This window comes from Ixodes scapularis, unplaced genomic scaffold, assembly GCF_016920785.2.
Source record: "Ixodes scapularis isolate PalLabHiFi unplaced genomic scaffold, ASM1692078v2 PGA_scaffold3__209_contigs__length_174095766, whole genome shotgun sequence".
Taxonomy (NCBI): domain Eukaryota; kingdom Metazoa; phylum Arthropoda; class Arachnida; order Ixodida; family Ixodidae; genus Ixodes; species Ixodes scapularis.
Window position 1 is genome coordinate 159,177,251 of NW_024609868.1, and position 27,682 is coordinate 159,204,932.

The 27,682-nt window shown below is 47.3% G+C and overlaps 2 protein-coding genes across 2 annotated transcripts in view; one reads left to right on the top strand and one right to left on the bottom strand.

Annotated features, from left to right (window-relative positions):
• Positions 1-9,658: 9,658 nt before the first annotated feature.
• The window catches only part of LOC115323325, a 35,879-nt gene continuing 17,855 nt past the window's right edge, over positions 9,659-27,682 (top strand). Inside the window, exons 1-2 of the mRNA XM_040501067.2 lie at positions 9,659-9,808; positions 9,895-9,954. The gene's annotated coding sequence lies outside the window, so the exon portion shown is untranslated. The remainder of the gene's footprint in view (positions 9,809-9,894; positions 9,955-27,682) is intronic.
• On the bottom strand, positions 17,032-26,241 carry LOC121837350. The gene is given in 7 exon segments (XM_042292943.1): positions 17,032-17,046; positions 20,723-21,526; positions 21,638-22,526; positions 22,528-23,435; positions 24,000-24,127; positions 24,244-24,759; positions 26,124-26,241. Coding segments are annotated over 7 exon segments (3,378 nt in total).

The window sequence follows — 27,682 nt, forward strand, 5'->3', positions numbered from 1 at the left end:
AAAAGCGCTCTTGTGACGCTTTCTAGCGCGCGACTAATGGCTCGTTCACACATGCGGATTCGCAGACAAATCCGCAGGGAAATTGACGCCGGGAGGGCGAATCCCCTCGCCGGCAACGGAATATTCGACCGCCGGTGCAATCGGTCCGAAACCAATTCTTCCCGCGGCACAAAATTCTACCAATTCTTCAAGGCACGAAATTCGCAGTCGTCATGTTAAAGCGCTGCCATGTCGCCCACCTTCACTGCGCCAAGGAAACCTTCGTCTTCCTCGTCGTCGTTTTGGCAGGTGGTGCCTCAACGGGGGCTCTCGGCAGACAGTCGGCGTTACTGTGTTTGCGACCTAATTTTTACGCAATGGTCATGTCGAAATTCTGCATTCGGAGACTAGAGCGGGCGAGGCGTCCAGAGGGATCCTTTAGGTTCCCGATCTAACACAGCGACTGGTGATATGTGACCACGCGGAATGGACTGCCATACAAGTACGGCCGAAACTTTGTAATCACAGAGACGACAGCATGGCTTTATTTTTCTGTCTTGGAGAAGCTGCATTCTACCTTAGGCAGCGCCCGACTTGCGTAAGCAATCACTCGCTCCGTACCCTCGTGCCGTTGGACCAGTACCTCACCAATAGTATTACTTGCGTCTGTGTGGATTTCCATTTCTGCTAACTGTTCGAAATAGCCGAGGGTCAGGGGTGTCTGAAGTCTTCGCTTGACCTCGTCAAATGCCCGCTGTTGTTCTTTTCTCCCTTGGAACTTCACAGCGCCCTTTGTGAGATGCGCTAGAGGCGCAGAAAGCTTGGCAAAATCTTGAAGGAAGCGCCTATAGTAGGCAAAGATACCCAGACATCTTCTAATGGCCCTCTTGTCCGACGGTGGTGAAAAGGCGGCTACAGCGCGCCTCTTCTTGGAGTCAGGGCGAACACCTTCGTTGTTCAGGAAGTGGCCTAAGAACTTTAGTCCGTCATAGGCGAAGCGGCATTTCTTCGGTTTGAAGGGGAGTCCAGCGGTCTTGAACACTTGTAGTACTGCTGGAAGGTCTCTCAGGTGCTCTTCAAAATTTCGTGAAAAGACAACGACTTCGTGTAGGTAGGCGAGGCAGCTCTGCTATATCAAACCTGCTAGCATGGCGTCCACGATACGCTGAAAAGTTGGGGGTGCCTACAAAGTCCGAAATTCATCACTTTAAACTCGCATAATCCGTCGGACGTGACGAAAGTCGTTTTCTCACGCTCTCGCTTGACGACATGAATCTACCAATAGCCACTATTCAGGACTATCGACGAAAAATATTGGGTGGCGCAGCCGGCCCAGGGTATTGTCCACTCGAGGCAGTGGGTAGGCGTCCTTTTTTGTCACGGCATTTAGTTGACGATAGTCTTCTCAGAAACTCAGTGTCCCATCCTTCTTCTTTACCAGGGCCACTGCGACGCCCAGAGACTGCTTGAAGGCGGGATGATGTCGTCATTGAGCATTTCTTGTACTTGTTCTTAGATTACCTCCCTTTCTTTTACGGAGACTCGGTACGGCGATTGGTGCACAGGGAGCCCGTCGTCGTCGGTAACAATGTGGTGCTTCGCTTCCGTCGTTTGTCGCACCCTTGAAGATGTGGCAAAGCACTCAGTGAACTCGCCGAGGAGGTCAACCAGCCGTCGTTGTTCTGTAGCAGGAAGCTTCGGATCGATGTCCAGATCCGAGGGTAGCGTTCTCTGGGGCTGAAATGAAGAGGACTCTTCCGAGAGTGCAGTGATGGTGACTAAGCCCTGAAGCACCTCAATGTGGCCAACGGCGGCCCTTTTATTAAGGTGCTTTGGCTCTTGACGGAAATTTGTAAAAAGTATTTGGCGCGCCCGTCTCGAAGCACTGTTGCACCTCTTGCGACTCCGAGTCCTCATTCTAGGAGCAACTAGACGCTGCCCTCGAGCGGACTTCAACGCAGTAAGCTTCATTGGTTACGACAGGTACAAAAATACTTGACCGTGGCGGCAGGTTTCCATTGTCGGCGAGGACACGGACCACGGTTGACGTCATTTTTGTTTCGTCCGGTGGTGGAACAGGTTTTTGCAACATAAACCTGTTCGCTCCTAGATCAATGAGAGCGCCCCGCTCGAACAAGAAGTCCATTCCCTCGCACACTCCTGAAGAACTGCGAACTTCACCGGACAGGTTTTGCCATGAATCTCGACGCCAGCTGTACAGCTTCCGTCGGGTGTGATGAGGTGCCCTCCAGCGATTCCTATCTGTGGGTCATCCCACCGTGTTGTAACTTTTTGTAGGCGGCGAGAGAGCTTCCCACTCGGAACCAAATAGTCTGCTCCGGTGTCGATGAGAGCCGTCGCGTCATGGCCGTCAATAGCTATGCTTAGAATGTTCGGCACCGTCACATTTCCTTTCTTCCGTGGCGTATCGTCATTAGAGGAGGAGCCCTCCAATGTTTGGGGAGGATACTTACTTCGACGGTGAACGGAAACTCCACCTATCTGTGTTGCCGCGCTTAGTTTTTTCGGCGTGGCATGGGGGGGACAATCTTTGTCGGCGGGAACGGTGAAGTGTTGACTCTGGACTTCGCTGGGACGGCGAACATGAGCCTCGGGGTGCAGCCGGGATCGGAGACGGCGATCGGCGCAGGTACTCCTCAATATCTCTCGGCTGCTCACCAATGCGGGGCCGAGGGTCGTTCGGCGCGAACCCTCGTAGGTTCATCTGGCGGAAGCTGCACCGCCGATTAAGGTTACCGGCATCTCCACAGTTGTAGCAGATTGGGCGTCGGTCGGCCGTTCGCCACACGTCGGTCTTCCGAGGGACACGGGGCTCCTGGTTGTTGCATGGGACTTGGTTGTCGTGGCGTCGGGCATACTGCTGCGCTGAAGACTGATGTTGAGGCGGAGCGGCATAACAGAGACGCGGTGACGGTGGCCGTGGGGCCACTGCGGCGTACGTCAACGTTGGCTCCGCAGTGGCGGCCACGCTGTCTGAATCCATTGGTTTGAAGGCTCGCTGTACTTCTTCCTGAACCACCTGGGCTACAGAGAGCGAGGCCGGGCGTCCAGCAGTGGGCAGCAGATTCTTTAGCCCTACATGTACGACGTCGCGAATCATTTACCCCTTCCCAGTCAGTCTGGAGCCGCAGACCTAACCCGGTGGGGGGGGGGAGGGGGGGAGGGGGGGGGGGGCAACTACGCCGGTGTGCCACTGCTGCTGGGTTGCCCTTGCAAGGATGGCGCGCTCCATGTTCGTCGCCCCGGTGACAAATCCTTAAAGGGTCGTCGTTGGATTTCGCACGAGTCCACCGAAGATGTCAGATTTCACTCCACGCATCAGAATACACAGCTTCTTTTTCTCAGTGGCCTGAGGGTCAAAGCGGGGGCCCGGGCGCAGGACGTCTTTCACGAAGCTCGTGACGCTCTCATTGGGGACCTGGGTTCTGCATTGCAGTAGATATTCCGCCCTCTCTCTACGGTGTGGTCTGCCGAACGTCTGGGTTAGCTCATTTTTGCAAAGGTCCCACGAAGTGAGGCGAGATTATTGGTTTTCAAACCGGCGCCTTGCTCTTCCTTCAAGTGAGAAATCGAGGTTCCGCAGGCGCTGCTCGTCACTCCAACCGTTGTGGCGGGCCACGCAATTATACTGGTTGATCCAGTCTTCGACGTCATCGTAGATCTCGCCGAGGAAGGCAGAAGGTGTCCGCGGAGGGACCGGGAGGACGATGACGGGCGGGGTGGTAATCGTCGGGATCTCCTTCCACTTATCGGGCAATAGACCAAATCAGGGTGGCTGACCTCAGGTACGACGGCTTGCTCGTGCGCCAGCTTCGTCCTCGGAAAGTCTTCTTTCGCTTAGGAGCGGGCTAGCACTGCCGGCCCTCAGAAGGGTACTCTGCATGGGTTGTACCCCGCGCCTCCATCAGAATGTCATGAATGACAAATGACGGGACAAACTAAACGTTTCATGAAGCGAACTTGTGCCCAAAACAAAATAGGCTTGCGTCGCAGGCGGCGATGCCGGCGAAACAACAGGATCGAGCACTGGGGCGAGACTGACTCCGGCTCGCCACACGGAGCCCCTTATTTACACGGGGTTTCTGGAGCAATCTGTGTAGACGGCTCGGCGTGTAGAACATTTTAACCTCGAATGAGCAGGCGGGTTTTCGAATTTGCCAGAACACAAAAATTTAGGGGAAAAAAAAAAAGAAGTGTATCCGCAGCCGCGCGTCGAACCTGGTCTCTTTGCGTGGGAGCCAAGCAGGACAACTGCTCGACCACGGGCGCGCTGCCTACTTGGCCAGTTGCGCCCGCAGCATTGGCCAAGTATTCAGCGCGCCCGGGGCCGAACAATTATCGTGTTTTGCTCCCACGCAAAGAGCCGACGTTCGATGCCTTGTTGCGGAGGCACCTTTTTGTTGTTTTTCTAATTGTCGCGTTTTGGTAAATTGTAGATCGCTGTTGGCTTGTTCGATGTCAGAATGTTCTTTGCGCCGAATCGTCTACGCCGATTGTTCCAGAAGCTCGCACGTTTACAAAAGGGGCTGCGCGTGGCGAGTTGGTGTCTGTCTCGCCCCAGCGCTCTATCGTGCTATTTCGCCGCCGTCGACGCCTGCGACGCTATTCTTTTTCTTTTTGCTTTTAGGCAAACGTTCGCCCCATTAAACGTTTAGTTTGCTTCAGTTTTCGTCGCCACACCAATTGTCATTCGTGACATATTTCAAATCATGAGGCGACGAAAACTGAAGCAAACTAAACGTTATGGGGCGAACTTGGGCCCAAACAAAACAGAGAAAAGCTAGCGTCGCAGGCGTCGATGGCGGCAAAACAGGGGGATCGAACGCTGGGGCGAGACTGACCCCGGCTCGCCACGCGGAGCCCCTTTACTACACGACCGAACTTCTGGAAAAATCGGAATAGAAGATTCGGCGCGTACAATATCTGACCTCAAACAAGAAGCGCATTTCTAGAATGTACGAAAACGCGACAGTAAAAAAACAACGAAAAGGTGCCTCCGCTACAAGGCATCGAACCTCGGCCCTTTGCGTGGGAGCCAAACACGATAACCGTTCGGACAGGGGCGCGCTGCCTACTTGGCCGGCTGCGCGCTCGGCAATATAGACAAACATTGGGCAAAGAAAGGACGTCAAAGCACTGCACAAAGCTCAGCGCTCGAGCCTGGAGACGCCGGAGCGCGAGCACTTTACAAAATACATGGAAAACGATGAGGAAGGAAATGGCCGAGTGGTCGTCAGTTGTTCTAAATGTCCTCCATGTTTTTCTTGTTTTGTTCTTTTTTAAATTCTTGGATGAACTCTACGTCGTTGCTGCTGAACGCGCGGTAATGGTGAACCTCAATCGTTTTTCAGGAACCTACACCCACACCATCGATACCACTGATCTTTATGACAATTAATTCGCTTGAACGCGCTTGCACGCGATTGTGGCCACCGGTCGGCTTTGTCTGGGGTGTACCAGCATGGTCATCGCAAACTCTGTGGAGGCTGCTTGTACTGCCCTCCTCCAGTGCTACGCGCATAAAGTTATTACAATAAACGGTAGAGGCTCAGGTGGCGCTAGTGTGCTGTTGCATTTTAAAGAAGACAGAAAACATGTCTAAATTTGACTTCCGGTAATGCATTCCATGGGAAAACGCAAATGTGTTTTCTATTCGCGCGCGATTATAACAGCAAATTTTGCTTCGTGTTGAGACAAAATGAAACGTTTCGAACGTTCTTTGTAATCGGATGTACAAAGAAATGTGCTAGAGCGTTTTTCTGTAGCAACACGTGTATAATACGTGTTGACGTTGCAGACTACAATTATAAAGCACGTATTTACGCATACAGTCAATGCTATGAAGCACACAGAGTGAATTCGCTTGACACAACACCAAAAGGATGCTAATATACGCGAAATCAAACAATAAAAACAGGCAACAAGAACGAAGCATGGAGTTATGGAACAAAGAACACGTACTGGATTAGTAACAAACTGTGCATTAGTAACAAACTGCGTTTCCGTCATCTCAATGCTACTACAGCTTGAATAAACCCTAATCATTTTTAATAGTTATTTTAGAGCGCAGCTTTTAGGCGCCCGTTTGTGAGTTGAGTGGTGCCAGCGTCGGCGAAACCGCGCGTTGCATTATGCGACGTGTAACGCCACACGTGACGTCACAAGGCTTACCCTCTTGAGGGTAACCCCCATGAGGGCAACCCCGCGTAACCCTCACGGGGGTTACCCTTACGATCGGGTAACCCTCACGAGGATTACCCTCACGGGGGGTTACCGTCACAAGGGTTACCTTTGCGAGGGTAACCCTCATGAGGGTAACTCTCACGAGGGTAACCCTCACGGGCGTTAGTCTCGTGAAGGTAATCCTCACAGAGGTTACCCTCATGGGGTTTACCCTTACGACGGAAACCCTCACAGGGGGTAACCCTTACGTGTGGTTCCCCCTGAGTGTTACTCTCGTGAGGGTCGCGGGAGTAACGTCAAAACGTTACCGTCGTGACGCCACGTGTGACGTCATTATGGGATACACGTGACGTGTGACGTCACGTGTTACGTCACGGGACATATGACGTCACTTGTGACGTCACCTGGCGTCACACGCATCTAACACTTCCAATATTCTCGCTAAATTTAGCGGGGAAGGAGAAGGCGCATACCCTTCCCTCCGTACCCTCCCCTCCTCCTCCTTGAGAGCTGTGCTCCAATTCGGCGTTAGAGAGAGCTCTAAAGTCTTTCATATTTTTTTGCTTGAATTGATAGCTTGTATTAATATATGACGCTGTACAACATAGACCAGGGCCTAAACTTTTGCTAAACTAAACATCACTCAGTAATTAAAAAAAAAACACTAACTAAATAAATTACACTTTTACAATGTGAATAAAGCTACATAGTACATAGTACCCGTTTCGCGTAAAGAAACTACGCTGATTTCTATTATTCCCTGGCGAAGAGGAAAATATCTTGTAAGGTTTTCTTATAGGAATACGCAGGAAGACTGGAAAAGTAGACTATTTGCTGTCTGCTTCAATTTGCAACCAGAAGTCTCGTAGACACTAGCGTTTGCTGAGTCTCTAGCATTCATTGTAAGAACCCTATGTATGACTGCGCGTCACCAATTCTATCTTTTATAACACTCGCCGCAATGTCTCGTCGGCCTTGTTGATATGCCCATAAACATGACTCACCTGTGGTCGCATTTCCAGGGCGGTAAGCGCGATCCAGCTAATGGTTGTAAAAACCAGTAATCTAGACTGTCATTCCTCGCAGACAATAAAATATTATTCATTCTGAGCTTGCGCTGTTAGCGGAGCGCGTAAATAATGCCTTCAGTAACCTCATGTAAATGCCATATATTAAGCTAAGCATTTGACTTACTTTTCTTTGGAATGCAGTATCTTTATTTGCCAGATATCTAGTTTTCAAAGTAATAACAATGTAATGTGTGCTCATTGGTTCCTTGAAAGTGGAGACACAAAAAAAAAATTAATACTTCTGACCAGGCACTCAGCGACGAGCTTGATAATTTGAAGTACGTGCCAGGCTTTATGGAAGCCTCTGGTTCCGAAATACGCGAGGCCAGCGGGCTCGCCGTCAGAGTGGGCTTCTGTTGCTGACGGGTGCTACAGGTTGTGGAATTTTTCAAACTGAGTTGGCGCCATGGACGAAAGCACATTACCATCGAGTGCCCGCTGCTCAACGGATCAACACATTTCAAGTACAAGCACATATTCAGCAAAGTAAATTGGCTCATGCTATCTCCACGCAATTAATTGAATATTTTTTTTAAGTAGTGCACTCAGAAAAGTGTTAAAATTGTAAGACGTGTATCGGAAAATTAAAATAGAGACAGGAAAGTCACGCAGCAACCTCTTGGTTTTAATGCCTACGCGCATTTTATATACATACATGACCAACTCCATCACGCTTGTCTGAATAAGTTTGGAAGTGCAATATATGAAAATATTTGCAGCAGATTCAAATTACTTTGCCTGTTTCCAATCTCCACAGCTGGTTTATAAAGCTCTGCTATGAACTACTTGGTTGGCCAGCACACTCACTAATACATAATTGTAAGAAATCTTTTAGGTCCTAATTGCTGTCGTTGACGCCCGGTACCACTTTCCTTTAGTGGACATTGGCCGTCCTGGCAGGGAAAGTGATGGCGGCATTTCAACTAGGAACGGATCCGACTGAGCCTGGAAAAGGCCCTTTGGGCTTTCGTTCATCGTCATCGTCGGAGATGAGCCCTTTCCTATGAAAAAGTATCTAATAAAACCACACTGCACTAGTAGACATAAAAAAAAGGCCAACATGATGAAGGCAGGGGAGAAGCGTCCAAGAGGAGTGTATTTAACTATAAACTGTCCTGAACACGAACGGTCTCAGAAAACGCATTTGAAATCCTTTCAAACCGGTGGAGACGTTTGAGAGGAACTTTCAAAACGTCTTAAAAGAACACTGTAGCCTACATAGGCGCCTGTGTTGCCCTTCACATTTTTCTGCTTTCTGAGGTCCACAGCCGAAGCACCTACTGCCATCCTGCACTACTTGACAGGTAAAATGACACGCAGTTGCCGAAGGACCAAGTCAAGCAGGAAACACCGAATCGCACACAGTGCTTAAAAACCTCCCTTGCTTGCCCAGCTCAGCCAAACATGACCGGCCAGCGGCTCAAGTTCGGAATTTTTTTTTAATTCCATTTTTGGGGTCAAGGTTCTCTCGAATGGCCAGACAAGACTGTCACACAAGCCAGCTAGATTTATTGCTGCACCATGTGTCCCTTTTCGTAGTCCAAGAGCCGCTGTTGCACGACGGACATCGCCCTTAAGGCCTGCAGCCTAGGCATTTCTCTCACTTGCACCGCTACCATCATGCCATATTAATAAAAGTCCTAATTTACGCGAGTCATCTGCTGCGCCAGCTTCACTTTTATACAGTACACAACGTCTTGACTTCGTCCTTGTCTGTAATATATATTCTGATAAGCGGGAGTGAGTTTTTTTTTTTTTTTACATGTTATATTCTTACGCTTGATTATAACACGATGCAATTATAAAGTGAGAGCTTTTGTGTAGATACACAAAATAAAATAAAAACTGCCTTCTTTGGACTTCACCCTACACTTTGTAAAGTTCAATATTGGCGTTAAGAAAAAGGCAGGAAGGATCGGCGCACTCCTTTGATAACACAATCCTTGATTTCTTTTTTGATGTCATAAAACGCTTTCTGACTCGCTGATATACATGATTCAGGAAAGCTTCCTAGCCTGGCGGTTTTCATCGCGGATACGAAACAATTTGATTCGTTTCACAGCAGTAATTTTGCATATTAGACGACGGACGATCTGCTACGCCAATTACAACCTCAACAAGGAAAACAACTGCGACTGCTACGACTGCATCAACAAGGAACGTCATTTCCAGTGGTGGGAAGAGGACATAAAAGCTATCTCTGTAAAATATCAGAACTCAACGGCTTGCTTACGAAAACAAGCAATCTGCAGTAGTTATTCGGCAGTTCCGCAAGAAAGTGCGGAAGGTTTCCATCTGCTGGTCACAATCGAAATATACTAACGTCAACACTAGATAACACTCCTGCACCTGTCTTGATTTCACTGGTTCGTGTATATATAAAGCTCCACTGTTTGGCCGGGACTGCTGCAAGTTGGTAGGTAGTTTTGTTGCCGAGTGTTTTTTCTATACTTCGTGCTTGTTTTCGAGCACAATTGTAAAACATCTAAATAATAATACTAATGCTTGTATTCACAAAATAAGGATTGAAAGAAAAATATCTTGAATTATATTTGGTGAGATCGTTTTTCACAATTCGATTCATAGTGGCAAAATTGTGTGCGTTGAACATATATAATTTGTTAATTTTTGTTTCTTTCAGAGTGTCATACCACAATGGTTCTATTTACGAAGATCATTTTTCTTAGCCTTTTTCTGAAGGGTAAGCAAATAGTTTTATTCATTAGATATTCGGTATGAGTATACCAAACAATGTAACATTTAGACATCTGAAAACATTTTTGAGTGATCGGTGAATGAAATAGAGCTTCCTTCGAGCTGCTTCAAAGGTTCGGATAATTTAGTAATAATAAAACTTTTTTTTTATCTCAAATGAACGAAGCAGGTACATATATATTCTCAAAAACTTGGCGCGTGGTTCTTGTCCTGTTACAGTTGCGATGAGCTCATCAAAGTGAATAAACGTACAAGTAACGTACCTCACCAAACTAAAGCATAACCTGCTTTACATTTTTTTTCGTTTATTAGTAACACATGATTGAACAAAAGCTGGACTACGTTAACATCATCATCGAGATTCGACGCTAATTTTTACTCCGTCAATGTATATTCAAACGAAACGCTATTACCACGGTGTCACCTTCCGTAAATTTCAGAAATACACCAAGGGGGTAATTTAAATATTTTTCAAAGTCGCTAAACAAAAATGTTGCCACATACGGAAAAATCAAGTATGTCACATCTTACGTAAAGTTTGCGGTAAAATATAAAAAAGAATTACAATAAACTGCTAGATATTTAATTTTGCTCGTATATTTCCGCTGTAAAACGTTTTAAACGACCCAAGTGAGTCACAAGTACGTTTGGGCAAGGTGTAAGCCGAAGACCGCTAAGATACCAATGAAAACCTGCTCCCATCGCAGTCCAATCAACTGCAGCAAAAAAAAAAAAAAGAACATCTGCTATCAGAGATCTTAAGAAATGTCCCGGCGTAGGGAAGTGAACGTAACACAACAATGGCACACGGTAAAAATACAACGCAGCTGCACGTTATAATTATATCTCCTCAATTTCCAAAATATAAATCACGCAATCGTTTCATGACAGCATGATTTATCTAAGCGGCAAGATATATATCGGTCCGAGTTTCTTTATATAAGGGTCTACGGTAATTTGTGCCTCTGTCTAGGTCACTACTCAGTAAATAACAAAGCTCCTGGTCTACGAGCAACAAACATTTCGAAGCAGTCATATGACCTTTGTATATAGCTACTTTGTTTAAATATTCCTTCTCCCATAACAACATTAACGAATGGCGTAATCTCACTAACATATTTTTAACTTCAGCAGCACTGCCTATATTTAACGACGCTCTACTTGAAGTTTTCGTCTTGATTTGTCGTATTCATTGCACGCTTATGCTTCGTTTTTTTTATTTTTTTTATTGAGGGTTAAGTGTTTATAAATTGTTCCTTGTCGTTTATACGCCATGCTATAGTACACAAATAAAAAATAAATCATAAAGCACAAAAAATAGGTGGATCCTTCAGCTCATGCTTTTAATACGGGACTCATCGCGCTGGATGCCTCACGTGATAGAAACAATGGACGACGTTCAATATGAGAGACCGGCTTCCGAATCGACTAGCCTCCAAGTGGAGCAAAATGTACTTCATTTGTTGAACCAATTGTATATTCTGATTAAAGGGGTCATTCCGCAGAAACAATAAAGGCTTTTAATGCTTGTTCGATATTTAATTGCTCGTTAGAAAATATGTTTACAAATATATTTGTTTTATAAACCACTTTATGACTTTAGAGAAAAATTCGATTGAATCGCGGGACTCTCAGATTAGGAAAAGCGGCCACGTTTGTACATATCGGACATATGACCTACCAAGATATCTGTCAGTGTCCCTCGAGCTACAGCGTCACAGCTTGTGCAGTTCCCTCGAGTAGCCTTGCAGACTTGGTTTCCTCGGAGCCTCGGTTTCATACCTCCTACTCAATCGACTAAAAACGCCACGTTTAGTATAACTACAATTCCGCCATTTCGTTGTCTAAGCTCAAGCTCAAGAGAGGGAGTCAGTTGCATGGAGATTTGCCTAACATCTAAGCAAAGGATTTTCCGTCCTCCAAAAGTGTCAAAAACAGTCCGCGATTACAGCGAAACGATATTGCTCGAGCTTTCTGACATCGCATCAGAGCTCAGCAAGTCGAAATTTCTAATCGTGAATATCACCAACTGTGTGCCCTTCGAACAAGCCAAAAAAATGGCGGCGCCTACAAAACAATAATCTAGGAATGGAGTACGGATATTCTAAGCGTATGTAATTTTTGTTGTTATGCTCCCACCCGAGTCTTTCGCTCCACTTTCATGCGGCATTTGGAGAGAATTAGTTGTGGGGTATCGCGCGTTTCGTTGGAACCTTCCTTAGTTTCACGCGACTTAGCCGTGTCCGAAACTTTTCCCGGTGATGTGAGTAACTGATAAGGACGACGAGAGGCGAGCTGCGAGCGTATGTAGAGAAGCTAAAACCAGAGAGTGGTCACCTGCTTCTTTGCAATTACGTGGTTCATGGGCATCATTTGCTTTTGTTCGTATTACGACTACCTACAGGAAAAGAAAGGCAGAGCCTCTCTTTTGGATACCTGGCTTAGAGTACGTGCTTGTTGCCTTGCGCCTTTTTTTTTTAAGCGCGTGCAAGACCAAATTGTACTGGACGCCCAAGTGTTATTCAATGTGTATACATACACGCACATGTTAACGTCGTACAGCATTTAGGGGAAATTGACTGCGTCGATTAATGCTTCATTTGTAGCAGAAACCACTACGTTAGTTGTCTACAATACGCGATGTATCATATGTGAACGATCAAGACGTCACCTACAAGGAGGCAGTTTCGCAGAAGCGCCGTTGTCGATGGGCTTCCCGCATGTGTTGCAGTCGCCGTTTCTTCTCATCGTCCACCTTCGTTGCATACACTGATTTTTATGAAAACTGCTGGATCGCGCATCTCCATTTGGTCACAGCATCCTGAGGTTGACCACAAGATGGCCATTTCGCATCTCGAAATTACGCGTCTTTGAAGCGTTTCTGAGGCTGGCGACAGTGTGCTGAAGCCATGTTTTTTACTCGTTCGTCGTCATTCATCTGAGAAGTTATTTTAAGCCCTGTGTTAGCCGTGAGACTTGCTGTTAAGAACACCTAGAAATTTTTACGGTAGCGCAGTGCCGCCGGAACGAAGGCAAAACTCGCTGAAAGCAAGTTCCATCAATCTCGCGGCGTGATTAAAGCTTTCTTGGCACGCCTAATGGCTGCGTCTCTGCATCTCCTCACCAGTGGCGTAGCCAGGAATGTTTTTCGGGAGGGGCTGAGGTTGGCCAGGATGTCGACGACTTGGGGTGCGGAGACGGAGAGGGAGTCAAAATGCATGTGTATATTAAAGGGTCGGCTAAGCTTCGAGGGGGGGGGGGGTGGGGAGAGGGGCTAAAGCCCCCTCCCCCCTACCTGTGTACGCCCCTGCTTCGCACCCTTGGATACCAATCAAGAATCGACGCCGTGCGAATGTGTTTTGCGAGACAACGTGCGTGAAGCCGTTTGTGGCTTTGGAGCAGCGTTTTACTTCACTCCGGCGACTGTTTTTGTAACTTGCGGCACTCGCAGTTCAGAAACGAGCTTGGTCCAGCGTCCAGTGACGACGGAAGAGAAAGGGAAGGTACGCATTTTTTTCGTCGTTGTATGGCTTTCGGAATACCGCGAAAAACCGCCCATCATTGATCACTTCTGGCTCATTATCAACCTACTTAATTGCACTTGACACCTGAGCGCGGCTCGCCCAATTGTGATTGATCAACAAATTGCACTCCACCACATGGGTCACGCTTCAAACATTTCCATTCTCGCCGTCTTGTAGTTTCGCCTTCGTAAATACTTCTTGCCCCACAGCGTTGCTCTATTAGTGCTGCCATGTGATCCCTTAGAGTAGATTTGGAACATAGCCATGGTTAACACTGCATAAGAGCAGCCATACAGATTATTTTCCCGCCTTTATTGATAGCAACTCGCAGGAACAGCTGGATGATTCAGAACTCCGCGGCCGATATATGATGCAAAGACATCTACGCGCGACACATCTTCAAAACTTTGCAGCGGCGCCGATTCTTGATCGGTATCGAAGCGTGCGAAGGCACAGACACGCAGCGTTTCGGCGTGCCTAGGAAGGTTTGATCACGCCGCGAGAAAGACGGAACTTCCATTCGACGAGTTGGGCCTAAATATTCCGCAAATATTTCTACGAGTTTTCAACAGAAAGTCTCACGGCTTACACAGGGTTTTGAATAACTTCTTGAGCAAATGAGGACGAACGAGTACAAAGCATGTATTTAGCACGCTGCCGTCAGCCTCCGCAACGCTCCAAAAACAAGATTTTTCAAGATGCAAGATGGCCATCCGGTGGCCGCACTAGCGGAGCGGGGATGCGCGGTCCAGCGATTGTCATAGAGATCATTGGTTGCGTATCGGGGTCGCTGGGCAGCTGCACGACGCCGTTGCCTCTCAAGGAACTCTTCTTCTGCAGGTAGTGGTCGGTTGCGAGGTCCCGTCTCATCTGACACGACGAGTGCCTCAATATTGGGTTTTATAAATGGTTTACGACGCAATCATTGACTTCACTGCGACTGTAGCGCGCTACTTGGAATTTTTTTTCTTTTTACAGCGGAGCTGTCAAGGGCGTGTTTCCCCAGGATCGTGTCCCCCGCAAAGAAATGTAGACACAAAACTCTGTTTCCGCCGTCGCTCATAGATGGCGGTAGCTGTCCAGAGTGTTGTGTTTGACGGTTATTCGCTTGCCGCCGCCGCTCATAGATGGCGCAACCTTTCGAGCCTTTCCACTCTGGCCTGCCGACTTGCGGCCGTCCATTACTTCATTCCCGCCATAGTACAGCTTCGCTGGTCTTCCCTCTTCACCTAAGTGGAAAGGCTAAACGTTTTTAGTGATTGCTTTATAGCCTGGATGCGAATATGAGAGTGCGTACTGCCGCTTCCTATGCGTGGCTCGTGTTGAGCTCCTTATTTCGTGGCGATAGGCTCCCTATTTTGTGGCAGATAGGTTGCGAGAGAGGCAGCTAATGGATACTTTGCATTAAAAGGAGGAGGGAGCATGCCGGTATGGCTTCTGCTCCCACAGACCGCGCTAGTGTTTGTCTGTGTGAAGTCCCCCCCCCCTTCCCCAACTGCGAGCCCCCGCAGACAGGACATGTGAACCCATCTCGCGCACCTGTGGCAAACCGTGGGCTACACTCGGCCGTCGTGCTTTATTTACCGGCCCGGTCGGAATCTTCTTCGGACTCTTCTGAGTCAATGTCGCCTGTGCTTCAGTGTTTTAGCTTGTCCACAGGAGCAATACCACAGTTGCATCTTTGGTTTCGTTTACTCAATAGAAGTTCTCCCATGAGGGAGGGATTGTTGGGGAGTCTTTCCTTAATCACGTACGGTCCTTTGTGATTTTCTTTGTTTTCTGGACTCTCCGCTGGCCTGTAAGCTCTCGATCTACAAAAGACATCTCATATATATCAAGAAAAAAAAAATCATACAAAAATAATATACAACATAAAAAAAAACCTCTATCTGGTAAACAAACCGCAATATCTATAATTCATGTTCGGCACCATAATCCCCCGAAATCTTTGCTTGCGCTATGTTTTAGCGGGCTGCGGCAGCGCTCCCATAGAAGGCGGTGTATTTAATATACAAACATGGCAATACAACCCAAAAGTTAGGCTTAAAACACTTTGCCCATGCTACTTCTCCATTATTCGAATACCGTAATTCTTGTGCCGAAATTTCAAGATTACGTGCAAACTGCAGGCTCTTCGGTCGAATAATCTTTTTGGCGTATTGCCACTACGAATAGTATCTAAGTCAATCGAAGTGTAGAGTTTATTAAATAGGTATAAAAAACTCCTTATTATTGTATACACTAAATACAATTCCTTTCAAACATAATGGCGAATTCGGTGATGTCTAAGATGTGTGTTACACCCGTAAAAGATATAATTCGGAGGCACCTCACGCAAAAGTTTGAGAAAGAGCCGAATTTAAACCAGTTGAGTTTAAAAATTCAACAAAATACAAGATTTCCCATTCGACTGCATTGAACCATGAGAGTCAATAATGTGCAGAGTACATTTTGTTTTTGTTTGCCAAAATTATTTTTAGGGTATTAAACAGCAGAACGGCTGTTTAATATTACGATAATTTGAAAGTGTCAAAACGTTTTCGAATTTGTTTTGAATAATTAATTTTATATGATTTATAAATGTATTAATATTGCCAATAATTGGAGCGCCGTAGTGAATAAACGTATAAGAAGTAATATTTTTGCACATTCTAAATTGTTATAATAAATCAATTATTCCAATATCCCGCACCTGACTAGCTAAATAGCAACACAATTTGGGAGATGTACACATTGATATATCCGTGTTGGTATTACATTCCTTGAACAGGGCAGAAGAACAGGGTTCCTTAACGGCACCGACTTGTACTCGGCGGCCTTAAATGTTATATTTTGTCGCCAGTTAAGAGCTTGGTCCGATCTCAAAAAGAACTCGGATAAGACGTAGGTGCCCAAATTTGAAATGGTGAAGGGAGGAATGCCTGAAAGCACAGGAACCACGCCCACTTTGAGGCACGTTTTCTCAAAGATGGCTAATTTTGGGTATTTGCCATACAAGCAGCTTTTAGTCGAGGGCCTTCCATTTTTATATTTATTTACAAGCTGAGAACTCGGTCAATCTTTAAAAGTTTCCAGACGAGAAACAGGAGCCTAAGTTTGAAATGATGAACGAATACCTAACACCAGCCGAACCATTCCGATTTTGAGGCACGTTTTCTCAAAGATGGCTTATGTTAGAGGATATGCCGTTGCAACAGATCAGGGTTGAGGGCCTTAAATTTTATACTTCTGATGTTAAGAACTCATGCATGTCATATTTTGTCACGAGTTTGATCTAAAACAATGTCAAGGCGAGGCGGGCATGCCCGAATTTGAAATGATGAGTGAATGCTCGAAAACGGCCGAACCATTCCTACTTCCCCTAGACCGGTTTTCCCAAAAAGGCCTCATTTTGAGGAATTTTCCATAGTACCAGGAGACAGCCGAGGGCCTTATACCTTGTATTCGGACCTTATTTGGGGACTGCGTCGTTCTCAAATTGCTTACAGGTAATCGCGTGGAGTAAAATTTGAAATGGCATTCAAGAATGTGAAAATTGTTCAAGCGTCTTCACACTGAAATTGTAGAAAAAAGTAGTAAGGACCCTATACTTAGAAAATGCGTAACCCGTGTGCTAAAAACGTCAGATATCTTTAAAAGCAAGCCAGCATGATTAAGTTAGATGTTTCTAGCTTATCGAGTGACGCTCGTGTCTTCATATTTTTCTTTTTTTCTCTTTCGAACGCGTTTATGCGCACATTTGGCATAGCTGTGGGTTGAACAATACCGCAAAATACCTTTCCTAGATACTTTATATCAATTTGGGTGCAAGTGTCGCTCTGTTGGTGTAGCTTTTAAATTGCACAAAATTGTTTACTTTATATATGCTTGTAACTTCACTTGTTCACGCTGGGAAGTGCTTTCTGGCTCATATTTACTTTTCTTATCTTACTACATAATATGCTGAAATACGTTTATGCTCTTATACAACCCACTAAACACTGTATTATTATAACGTTATTTGCTGGAATACACGGGTAGTACGTTTCTCTTATATGAAAGCTAGGGGTGGAAACATGGAGTGACGGATTTAAGGAGTTATTTTACAAGCACTTTATTTTTAATTGTGTTCAAATATTAGCTTAGTATGTTCTGACTCAACATATATTGGACTCATATGCCCATTAAAAACTGTTTTCGTAAATGACATTAAGAAAAAGTAGCAGCGACCTGCTGGGGGACCTGCGAAGCAGAGATTGCCAGGCATGCACTCACTGTCTAACGAGACAAACGTTGTCGGGGGCCACCGGGAGCGCTACGAGAGAGAGATAATTGACGCCTATAGGATGACGACGACCAAGAGAAATATGGCATCCCCATTCCTCACGTTGACTGAGCCAGAACTCGTGTTTGTGAGGCTGGCGTTTCCCCGGACCCCACTTGCACCACCCTGAACAACAAGATCGCCCTTCTATCAGCCTTCGGTCGTCAAATTTGTTTCCGTATGCGAATATGCTACCTCCCCTTCTCCCCCGTTCTCCTCCATCTCGCCCCCTTCTCCCCCTTTTTTTCTCCCTCTCGCTTCCTCCCTCCTTCCCCACCGACGTATGTCGGTGCAGAGTTCGCTGGCGTCAAATATATGTTGTTGTAACATGAAAACTTGTACATGTCTGTTTTCGTCCTTCTGTTTGTTTTGTGCTTTCTTACTGCTACATCTATTCCAACACGCTCGTCAAAACCTCCTTGAAAACGTATTTTATACCACATCTGACCAACACTTCCTAAGGTCCTAGACAGAAGGAATCCGCACGCGTCATCACAGTCAGATCGATCGAGGCCTGAGATTGGGCACGAGTGCTGTGCCAGTGTTCGTCTGGGGCTCGTGTCCAATCAGGGCGTCGAAGGTCGGGCTTGGGTCCAATAATCGAGTTAGCGCGATCCGACTCTGATGACGCTTCATGAAGGGAGAGGAGGCTGTGTGAAGGGTTTTATTATTCTATGCGGCATTGATTTACCAAGTTTGGAAGCACTTCAAGAGCTAGTTAACTGTGCATCACAACTTCAGAACCCACGCAAGGGCTCATTCTGCTGGATAAAGAAAGTTGTAAATGAGATATTTCTTTAACAGTAATGGGCTGTAATCAAAACGTATTCCTCTTCGAAGTTATATGAACAATCAAAATTTAATGGACTGCATAAGAAAAGCAAAAATAATTTTATTACCTTACAAGTATAAGTAAAGTGTGTCACACAAAAAAAAAAAAGAGTTTACAGGGTTTTTTTACCGCAAAAATAAACTAGGCATCGCCGAACACTGATTCTCCGCCCAAAGGTAGCGCTAGAAGTTACAACCAGACAGCAACCAGGTGCCAAAGTTTCAGCCCGATCCGATAACTTCATCAAAAGTTATGTTATTTTCTGAAAATTTCAATAGGAAAATTGAGCCCACTTTCGCCCGTTTTCGGTTTCTGGTGCCATAGAGCGCCATGTATTCGAAAACTCCGTCGGCCGCCATTTTCTCATTGCAATTTTCAGAAAATCACTTATAACTTTTTATTAAGGCATCGGATCGGGCTGAAAATTTGGCATCTGGTTGTGATCTCTAGCGCTACCTTTGGGCGGAGAATCAGCGTGCCGCGACGCCTAGTTTATTTTTGCGGTAAAAACGACCGTTTAAATTTTCTTTTGTGACACGCTGTACATAGATCTCAAAGATTGCTGATCAAGGATAATGCCACGCGCGTCGCTGAGCGAGCGCGTGCGTAGCCGAATGGTTACCGCACTTGGCTGTTGCGCGGACGTGAGGGGTTCAATTCCAGGGAGCGGAATGTTTCTTTATTTATTCTTTCTAAGTGGCGTTCTCGCAAATTCGAGAACTTTTTCGTCTGATCGAGTTACGAATATTCTACTCGCTGAACGTTCTAGGCCGAATGTGCCAGAAGCGTACACGGCTACAAAAGGCGCGCGTGGCAAGCCGGGGTTAGTTTCACCCCAGCGCTCAATCACGCTGTTTCGCCGACATCGATGAATTCCACGCTAACCTTTCTCCACTTTATTTTGGGGCACAAGTGCATTAAAATAGAGGCGCATACTTTCCAACGTCGGGAAGGGCAGCCCCAGCTCGTCCGCACCGAACAACTAGAGCCTAGGAAGACGGATGTGTGGCGCACGGCCGATCGACAACCGTTATGTTATCACTGCGGCGAGGCCGCTCCCGTCTACCGGTGCTGCCCGTACCGACAAATGCGCCTCCGAGGTTTTGCACCGAATGACCCTTGCCCAAGACACGGCGAACGCCCTCGTGACATCGAGGAATATCTCCGTCACCCTCCGTCACCAGCGCCGACAGCACCACGAGCTTCAAGGTCTCCATTCCCCCGACGTTCCGCATCGCCTTTCCATCGGTCACGCCGTGACAGCCTGTCTCCCATTTCCTGCCCGAAAAACTCAACGCGGCAACTCCCGGAGGTGAAGTTGCCGTGGACGGACGACGTGATGATGATGATGATGCAAACTTTTATTTGAATATGGAAATATCCGAAGATGGGTGGGGCCCCTAGTCCAGGGCTCCAGTGCTGGCCGCTGCTGCCTTGGCCCGCTCAACCAGACTACGCTGGTCGTCCGGGTGCGAGCTGAGCAACGCAGCTTCCCAAGTCTCCGGGGAAGGGGAGGAGATGGGGGAAGGGATGGGTGGGATCGGCAGGCCCACGTGACGTGGTATAAGGAGGGGTACCCTGAGCAATGTGGGCAGCTAGCAGGGTACATGGTGGGATAAAACTTGTGGAGGAGGGCGAGGTGTCTGTAGGTGTGGGATTGGAGTTGGCGCCAGATCACGGCCTCTTCCCGCGTTAGGCTCCGATGTGGAGGGGGGTATCTAAATCTCTCGCCTCGTTGATGAATGAGGATTTCAGAGTATTGGTTGGGTACGGGAATAAATTTGAGAATTGTGTTGTGGTCCTCTGTTTGTGGCACCCGGTGTGTACAGGCTCGGGCTACGGCATGGGCTTGCCGATTTCCATCTACAGATTCATGGCCAGGAGTCCAGATGAGCTTCGTTTCTGGAAGCGGGGTTTTGAGGTCTGTTAAGATGCGCAGAGCGCATGGTGAGATCCTGCCCGCTCGGAATCGTCGCAGGGCGGTTTGGGAATCGGAGAGGATATTGAGGTATTCCTTGCCGGAGGCGATTGCCAGGGCGATGGCCATTTCTTCTGCCTCCACTGGATTGATAGTGCGGATGGAGGCCGTAACTACCGTCTTGAGATCGTGGTCTATCACGCTGACTGCGGCCGCTGGTTGATCCGAGTACATGGCAGCGTCAGTAAAACGGGTGTCTGCCTTGCTGCTATATTTGTGTTGGAGGGCCCGAGCTCGGGCAATGCGGCGGCCGGAGTGAAGGATGGGATGCATGTTCTTGGGGATCGGGGCCACTTGAATGTGGTCTCGTATGGCCGTTGGTAGGCGAACCGTGTTCCGCACCGAGCTGGGTATCGGGAAGTGTAAGTTCTGGAGGACTGTGCGGCCGGTGGGGGTGAGGGCGAGCCGTTCTTGCTGGCTGGCTAGGTGTGCTTGTACGAGCTCTTGAAGGGTGTTATGTACGCCCATGGCTAGGAGCTTATCTGTGGCGGCGTAAAGTGGCAGGCCCAGAGCAATCTTGAAGGCTTTGCGGATAAGGATATTTATTCTGTTCTTCTCACCCTGGTTTAAGTTGAGGTATGGGATGGAATAGGTGATGCGGCTGGTGATGAGAGCCTGGGTGAGCTGGATCACGTCGGTCTCCTTGAGCCCGTGTTTGCGGTTTGTGATGCGTCCCACCATGCGCATGATTTGGGTGACTGTTTTTTGGAGGGTTTGTATGGTGTAGTTTGCCCTACCGTCTGCCTGCAGATGGAGGCCAAGTACCCGGAGCCTTGGCACCGTCGGGATGGGGATGCTGCCATCGAGGTAGAGTTCGATATTGCTATTCTGGTCGGGGTGCCGCTTGTTTCGGCGATGCAGGAGGAGTAGCTCTGATTTCTCGGCCGAGCATTGCAAGTTGCCCGAAGTAAGATATCGTTGGACGGTGTCTACCGCGGTTTGTAGTGCGTCTTGTATGGAGCCCTCCAACCCCGAGGTGGTCCAAATGGTGAGATCGTCTGCGTATAGGGTGTGTCTGATGGGCGGGATTTCCTCCAACTGTTCGGGCAGCTTGCGCATGGCCAGATTGAAAAGTGTGGGGGAGAGAACGGAGCCCTGTGGGGTGCCCTTGTTGGGGACGGGTAGAGGGTCCGTTCGGATGGAATCTATGCCAATGGTCGCTGTGCGGTTGCGAAGGAAGTTACATATGTAGTTGTAAGTCTTCTCTCCGCAGTCTGTGGAGGCTAGGTTCTGAAGAATTAGGGTCTGGCTGACGCTATCGAAAGCTCCTTTAATGTCTAGAGCGAGGAGAGCTTGGGTGCTGCAGGAGGATATATTATCTATGAGGTCTTCTTTGAGTTGTAGAAGCACGTCTTGAGCGGACAGGTGGGCTCTGAATCCAAACATGGTGTGTGGGAAGGCTTCTGTGTCTTCGACGAAGGGCTGCAGACGGTTAAGCACAACGTGCTCGAACAGTTTCCCGAGACATGATGTAAGGGAGATAGGCCGTAGGTTGTTCAGGCTGGGTGGTTTGCCGGGCTTTGGGATTAGAACAATCTCAGCATGTTTCCAGTCTTCCGGGAGTTTGTGGGTTTCCCAGATCTGGTTGAAGTACGTGGTGAGGTCTTCGAGAGAGTCAGGATCGAATTTGCGAAGGAGGCGGTTCTGGATTCCATCTTTACCAGGGGCCGTGTTTCTCGTGAGGGTAAGCACAGCATGGGTGATCTCCGTTGTCGTGAAAGGTCTGTCCAGGTCGGGATTGGCGGACCCCCTGTAGTTGGGGTAGTCTGTGTTGATCGTTGGGCCAATGTATCTCTCGGTGAGGTCCCGAAGTATATCAGCATTCGTGCCCGGGTGATCGTGGATTATTTTTCGGAGCGTCTGGCTTGAGTGCCGTTTGCCTTTGGTGGGATCGAGCAGGTGCCGCAGGAAGGACCACGTGCGCGGTGCTCAACGTGCCCTGAAACCTGTCACATACCTGGTGCCAGTTAGACTGCGCTAATTTGGAGGCATATTGGAACGCCTCCTCTGTCAGTGTAGCAATTTTTAATTTAAGTTTGCGGTTAAGCCTTTGGCGGCGCCATCGTTTAAGGAGGCCTCGCCTGGCCTCCCAGAGATGGAGAAGGTATGGATCTACTGCTGGGGTATCTGGGGTGAGGGTAAGTAATTTTGTGGGTTCTTTAGCGTCCACGCATAGTTGCTGGAGCCAAGATTCGAAGTCTGGAGGTGAGGGGGAGTTTTTGTCCTTTCGCGCTTTTCGGAAGGCGTCCCAGTCAGTAAGCGCCTGCTTCCGAAGGGCTTTTCTTTGCGAATTGAGAGCGATTTCAATTTCAATTATGGAATGATCACTCCCGAGGGTTTCCTCTGTGTTGGTCCATTCCGCGTGAGGGGTGAATTTTACGAAGGCGAGATCGGGACAAGTGTCCCTTGTGATGCTGTTGCCTGTTCGCGTCGGGCAAGTGGGATCGGTAAGGGTGGTGAGCTGATGTTGACATATCGTTTCGTATAGCCGATTTCCCTTGGCCGTGGCCTTGGGATAGCCCCAAGCCTGATGTGGGGCGTTGAAGTCGCCAACAATGAGAAGATTTTGTTGGGATAAGGTTAAATCACTCGAGAATATGCGTTCAAATGCGTCTTTACGGTGACTAGGAGGGCTGTATATATTAAGTACGAAAAGACTGGGGGAATGCCTGCGCGTGGGGAGGAGTTCAACTAGAACGTGTCCAATTGAGGTCCCCGCAATGGTGTGTTGCTTAGCCGTAATGTGGTTAGCAATTAGCGTGGCCACCTGCGGATGGTCTGGGGAGGTAAAGGCTTGGTAGCCTGCTAGGGTGGGGATGATACCAGTTTCCTGCAGGGCAAGTACTTCTGGAGGGAATTTCTGATGGGCAATGTGCTGCGCAAGAGCAGCGCGTTTCCTGCGGTACCCTCGACAGTTCCATTGCCACACCCGAGTTGGGTTACAACTCGGTGGGCGTCGTGCCGTCATCGTGAGGCAGGGATAGTGGGGGGTATGGTTGGCAGCGTGTTTCTATCCGCCTATTTTTGCGGGTGGTGTAGAAATCCCGCTTGGCTTGTTTTAAGTCATGAATGTCGGCCTGGATTTGGTCGAATTTTTGGTTGTGGGCGCGGATGTTATCTGTAACCTCTTTAAGGGTGTGGCAGATTGTTTCTGCGGAAGGGATACTCGTAGTAACGGGGGCAGCAGGATCAGTGTCTCGCCGCTCCTGCGCAGTAATGCGCCCCTCCATGCGAGTGAGGCGCTCCATGATTTGGAGGAGGAGATTTTCTACCCTCTCTTGCCGCGTATCAGCTAGGGAGATTGTTGTGGGTGCCGCGGGAGGGGGGGGGGGGGTAATGGGTTGGTGGTTGGGGGCAAGGTCTGAGACCCGGTGAGCCGCGTCGCCCAGCTCACCTGCTGCGTGTCGGTGTAGGGCTCCGTCCGGGTGTTGTCCGATTGAAGAGCCTGGCCACTGGTGGCTTCCTGCTTGGCGGATGCTCCCGCCGGTGTCTGTTTGGGCCGGGCAGGTTTCCCCGAGGTTGCTGGCCAGGACGGGAATTTGGGCGAGAGGCCGGGCGGGATTGGGAGCGGGTCTGGTTCTGTTGTCGCCTGTTGTTGCTGCGGTCACGGCCTGTGTTGCCGTGTCCTCCCCTCCTACTTGGGCGGCTGACGCGCTGAGTTGCTCGGGGTTTGGCAAACCGCTGCGGACAGCTTGTATCATTGGTGGGATGGTCGCCGCGGCACTGGGTGCACTTCGGGGCGCACACATGGTCGGTTGGGGGGTTGGGTACTGCACACTTGAGGCATATTTTTATGTGCGGCGTGGGGCAGACGTCGGCCCGATGCCCCGCCACCAGACATTTAGTGCAAACCTGTCTGATGGGCCGGTAGGGGAAGCAGCGCTGAAGCGCGCTCTGGTACTGGACGTACGGGGGGATCTTCCGTCCCTCAAACGTGACGAGGGCCGTGCCAGTGTTGCCCAGCAGACGGGCATGCAGGATCCTGTATCCTGGGGCCTCTATGTGATGGAGGAGTTTTTCGGGGCTGGAACCCGGTTCGATGTCGTGGACTACCCCTTTGATGGAGTTGTCCGGGGAGGCCACATACGTGTATGTTGGGTAGTCCTTCCCGCCAAGTCGTAGGTGGTGGATCTGGGTGATGGCTTGAACGACCTCTATGTGGGAAAGTCGGAATTTTGTTATTGCAATACCTCGGCCTATTATAACTATTTTACTCCCAGAACATCTTTAGGGTGAAAGCGCCTTCACGTGCAATTGTTAAACATACCGTCCTTTGCCTTATTTAAGAGTGCGGTGTGTGCTTACATATGTTAATATCTTTGTCTGTTCGTTTGCCTTCTATGATTTCTAAACTTGTTTACACATTTTTTAGACATTTTTAGTTCTTGGCTTTTAGTGTTTGTATATTGTTTGTATTCCATATTTAACTTGCCCTACTACACTCTGTAAAATTTCAGGGCCTTGAGGGTAATAAAATAAATAAATAAATAAATAAATAAACATATATATATATATATATATATATATATATATATATATATATATATATATATATATATATATATACAAAATTTGTAATGAAAACGGATTCACCAAAAAATACTGGTTAGAATACTCAAAAATGTATTTCAATGTCTCAACAGAAGTATTAACTCATTGGCAATTAAAAAGAAGCGTAGATCTTTTTTAAATGTAATTTTGTTTCCAGTAATTGTTACGTTATTGCCGACTGCATTTGGGAGCTGGGGAACCTAAAATTGATTTTTTTTGCCGTAGTTAGTCCTAATAGATGGGAGGTCTGGATGTCCTCTTTCCCTTGAATCATATTCAGACAGGTTTGCAGGAATGAGGCCACAGCCGCTAACTCCGTTTCTATAAATAAGCTGAAAAGCTTAATGGTAAAGCTTAAAAAGTGGATATATATTTAATGTTTGAATAGGGTTTCGGCTTCAATAGCGTGATTCGAGTTGGCCATTATTCTTAAGATACGTTTTTGTAAACTTATAAGTCCATTATAGTTGGTCTTAACCATGGTGCCCCAAACTAGTAAACAGTAGTGAAGTTTTTGAAAAAAAGTGGTGTAGTACATTTGTACCTCCAACTATGTTGGTAAGAGCTCTTTTGCCTTATAAATTATTCGTCCTGTTCTAGAGAGGTCACTTTTTATATGCTCAGTTTGTGTTGTCCATTACCGTTTGTCACTAAACCATACCCCTAAAAATATGCAATCAGTTATATGGTTCATAATGCAATTGTTTATTGCCTAACACGGCAGTTTATGAATCTTGTTTATTTTTTGGCGTACAAACCATTCACTTTGTTTTTGCAGCATTTAATTGTATTTTATTTACGCCGAGCCGCCTGTTTAGATCTTGTAGGTAGTTATTAGCCTCTTGTTCTATTTCATCTACGGAGGGGCCAAAAAAAAAGAGACGTATAATTACTGCCGCAGTTGTTAAAACACATGGGAAACTACCAGTTTTAAATATAAGATTCATAATATGTTGCAAGGGCTCACTTATAATGATAGATGTGTGTTTGATCGGTTCGGCTTTTATGTTATCATCCGTGGAAGCGCTTTTACTTTGTATTGTTTTTATGACTGCCTCAACTTCAAAAGTGACAGGATTCAACATACTAGTATGTTCTAGGTAAGCACGTGTAAAAATACTCGATGACGTGGTATTCGGGCGATTGTGAGCACCAACGTTTATAAAATAATCATTGATAGCATCTGCCATGTCACCTCCACTGAAAATGCCTCACTCAATCTGAAGTCCATTAAATGGCGTATGATTAGATTTTGACTTGATGATAGATCTTAAAGGGGGTGGTGAACCGAACATTTCAGTGTGTATAATAAGCGGCGCACTATCTTCCCATGAGTAAGCAGCTGCCAGTGTGCACACGCAACCAAATGGACGTCATCATATCCCCCATTCGAGCTTTTAAGCGTGAATGGGGGATATGATTACGTGCGGATAGTGTTTACTTTTATGGTATTTAGAGACCATGATAACCACTTTCATTGCTGTCGTGACTATGTCTGTAAGTATTGATACTCGTGAGTTTACGTCTACTTCAGATGACGTGATAACTGGCCAATCTACTTTTCCAGAATCCTAGATAATTCTCCTTTGAGTACGAAAAAGCTGTCGGTCGCGGGCCCGCTTGGCCCCGTTTACAGAATATCATCCAAGTTAGCCCAAATGGAACATGGGAGGTGTTTATTGGAACCAGTGAAACCCTGGCACCTTCGAGTGTACACTCATTGACATTCGTGATGAAAAGGGTAAAATAGGTTGCCCTCGCACTTCAGAAAAGTATTTTTGTGGAGCAGTTTGAAGAAGTTTACGAGTTGGGAGAGGTAATTGGCTTACCGGCGCACCTCTGAGTTACTGGAGTTTACGATAGTGTTCCAGTTCATATGTGGCAGTTTAAAATTGCCAGTAATAAAAACATGGTAATTTGTAAAATATATAGTGTTCAAGGAATGGTGGATAGTTGAACTAAAAGTATTGCAGTTACATTGAGGGGAAAATAGCAATTTTTCAAGAGGATATTGGGCTGACCGTCAACACTAATATCGATCCACACACACTCTTGGTAGCTCTCTAAATCAGGTCTGCGGAAAGAATTCAGATAACTTCTTATCGCTATCAGCAGGCCGCTCCAGAGAATCTGCTTGCAACGTTTGTAATCTTTATCTCCGCGGAAAATTACGTACTGGGAGGGAAAATACTCGACACTTGAAATATCATCTCGCAACCACGTTCAGGTAATGCAATAAATGTCGCAATTGAAAGCAAGGCAATTTTCCCTGAATATCGCAACCTTTCCCCCCATGCTACGTACGTTATGGTAGTAAAAGAACTTTCATGATCTATGCATTGCCATTGCTGTGCTGATTATTCCCTTGACTTAAACGCATACTGTTCTTTAACGGACAGCAGAAAGGCCAAAAAAGACAGCCGTCAGGCCACAGTTCAAGGTCCCTGACGATGCCCACCTTGTCATCGTCTACCGCAATGTGGAATGGTGCTTAAGTGTTGAACTTACTTCCTAGCCTGGCGCATT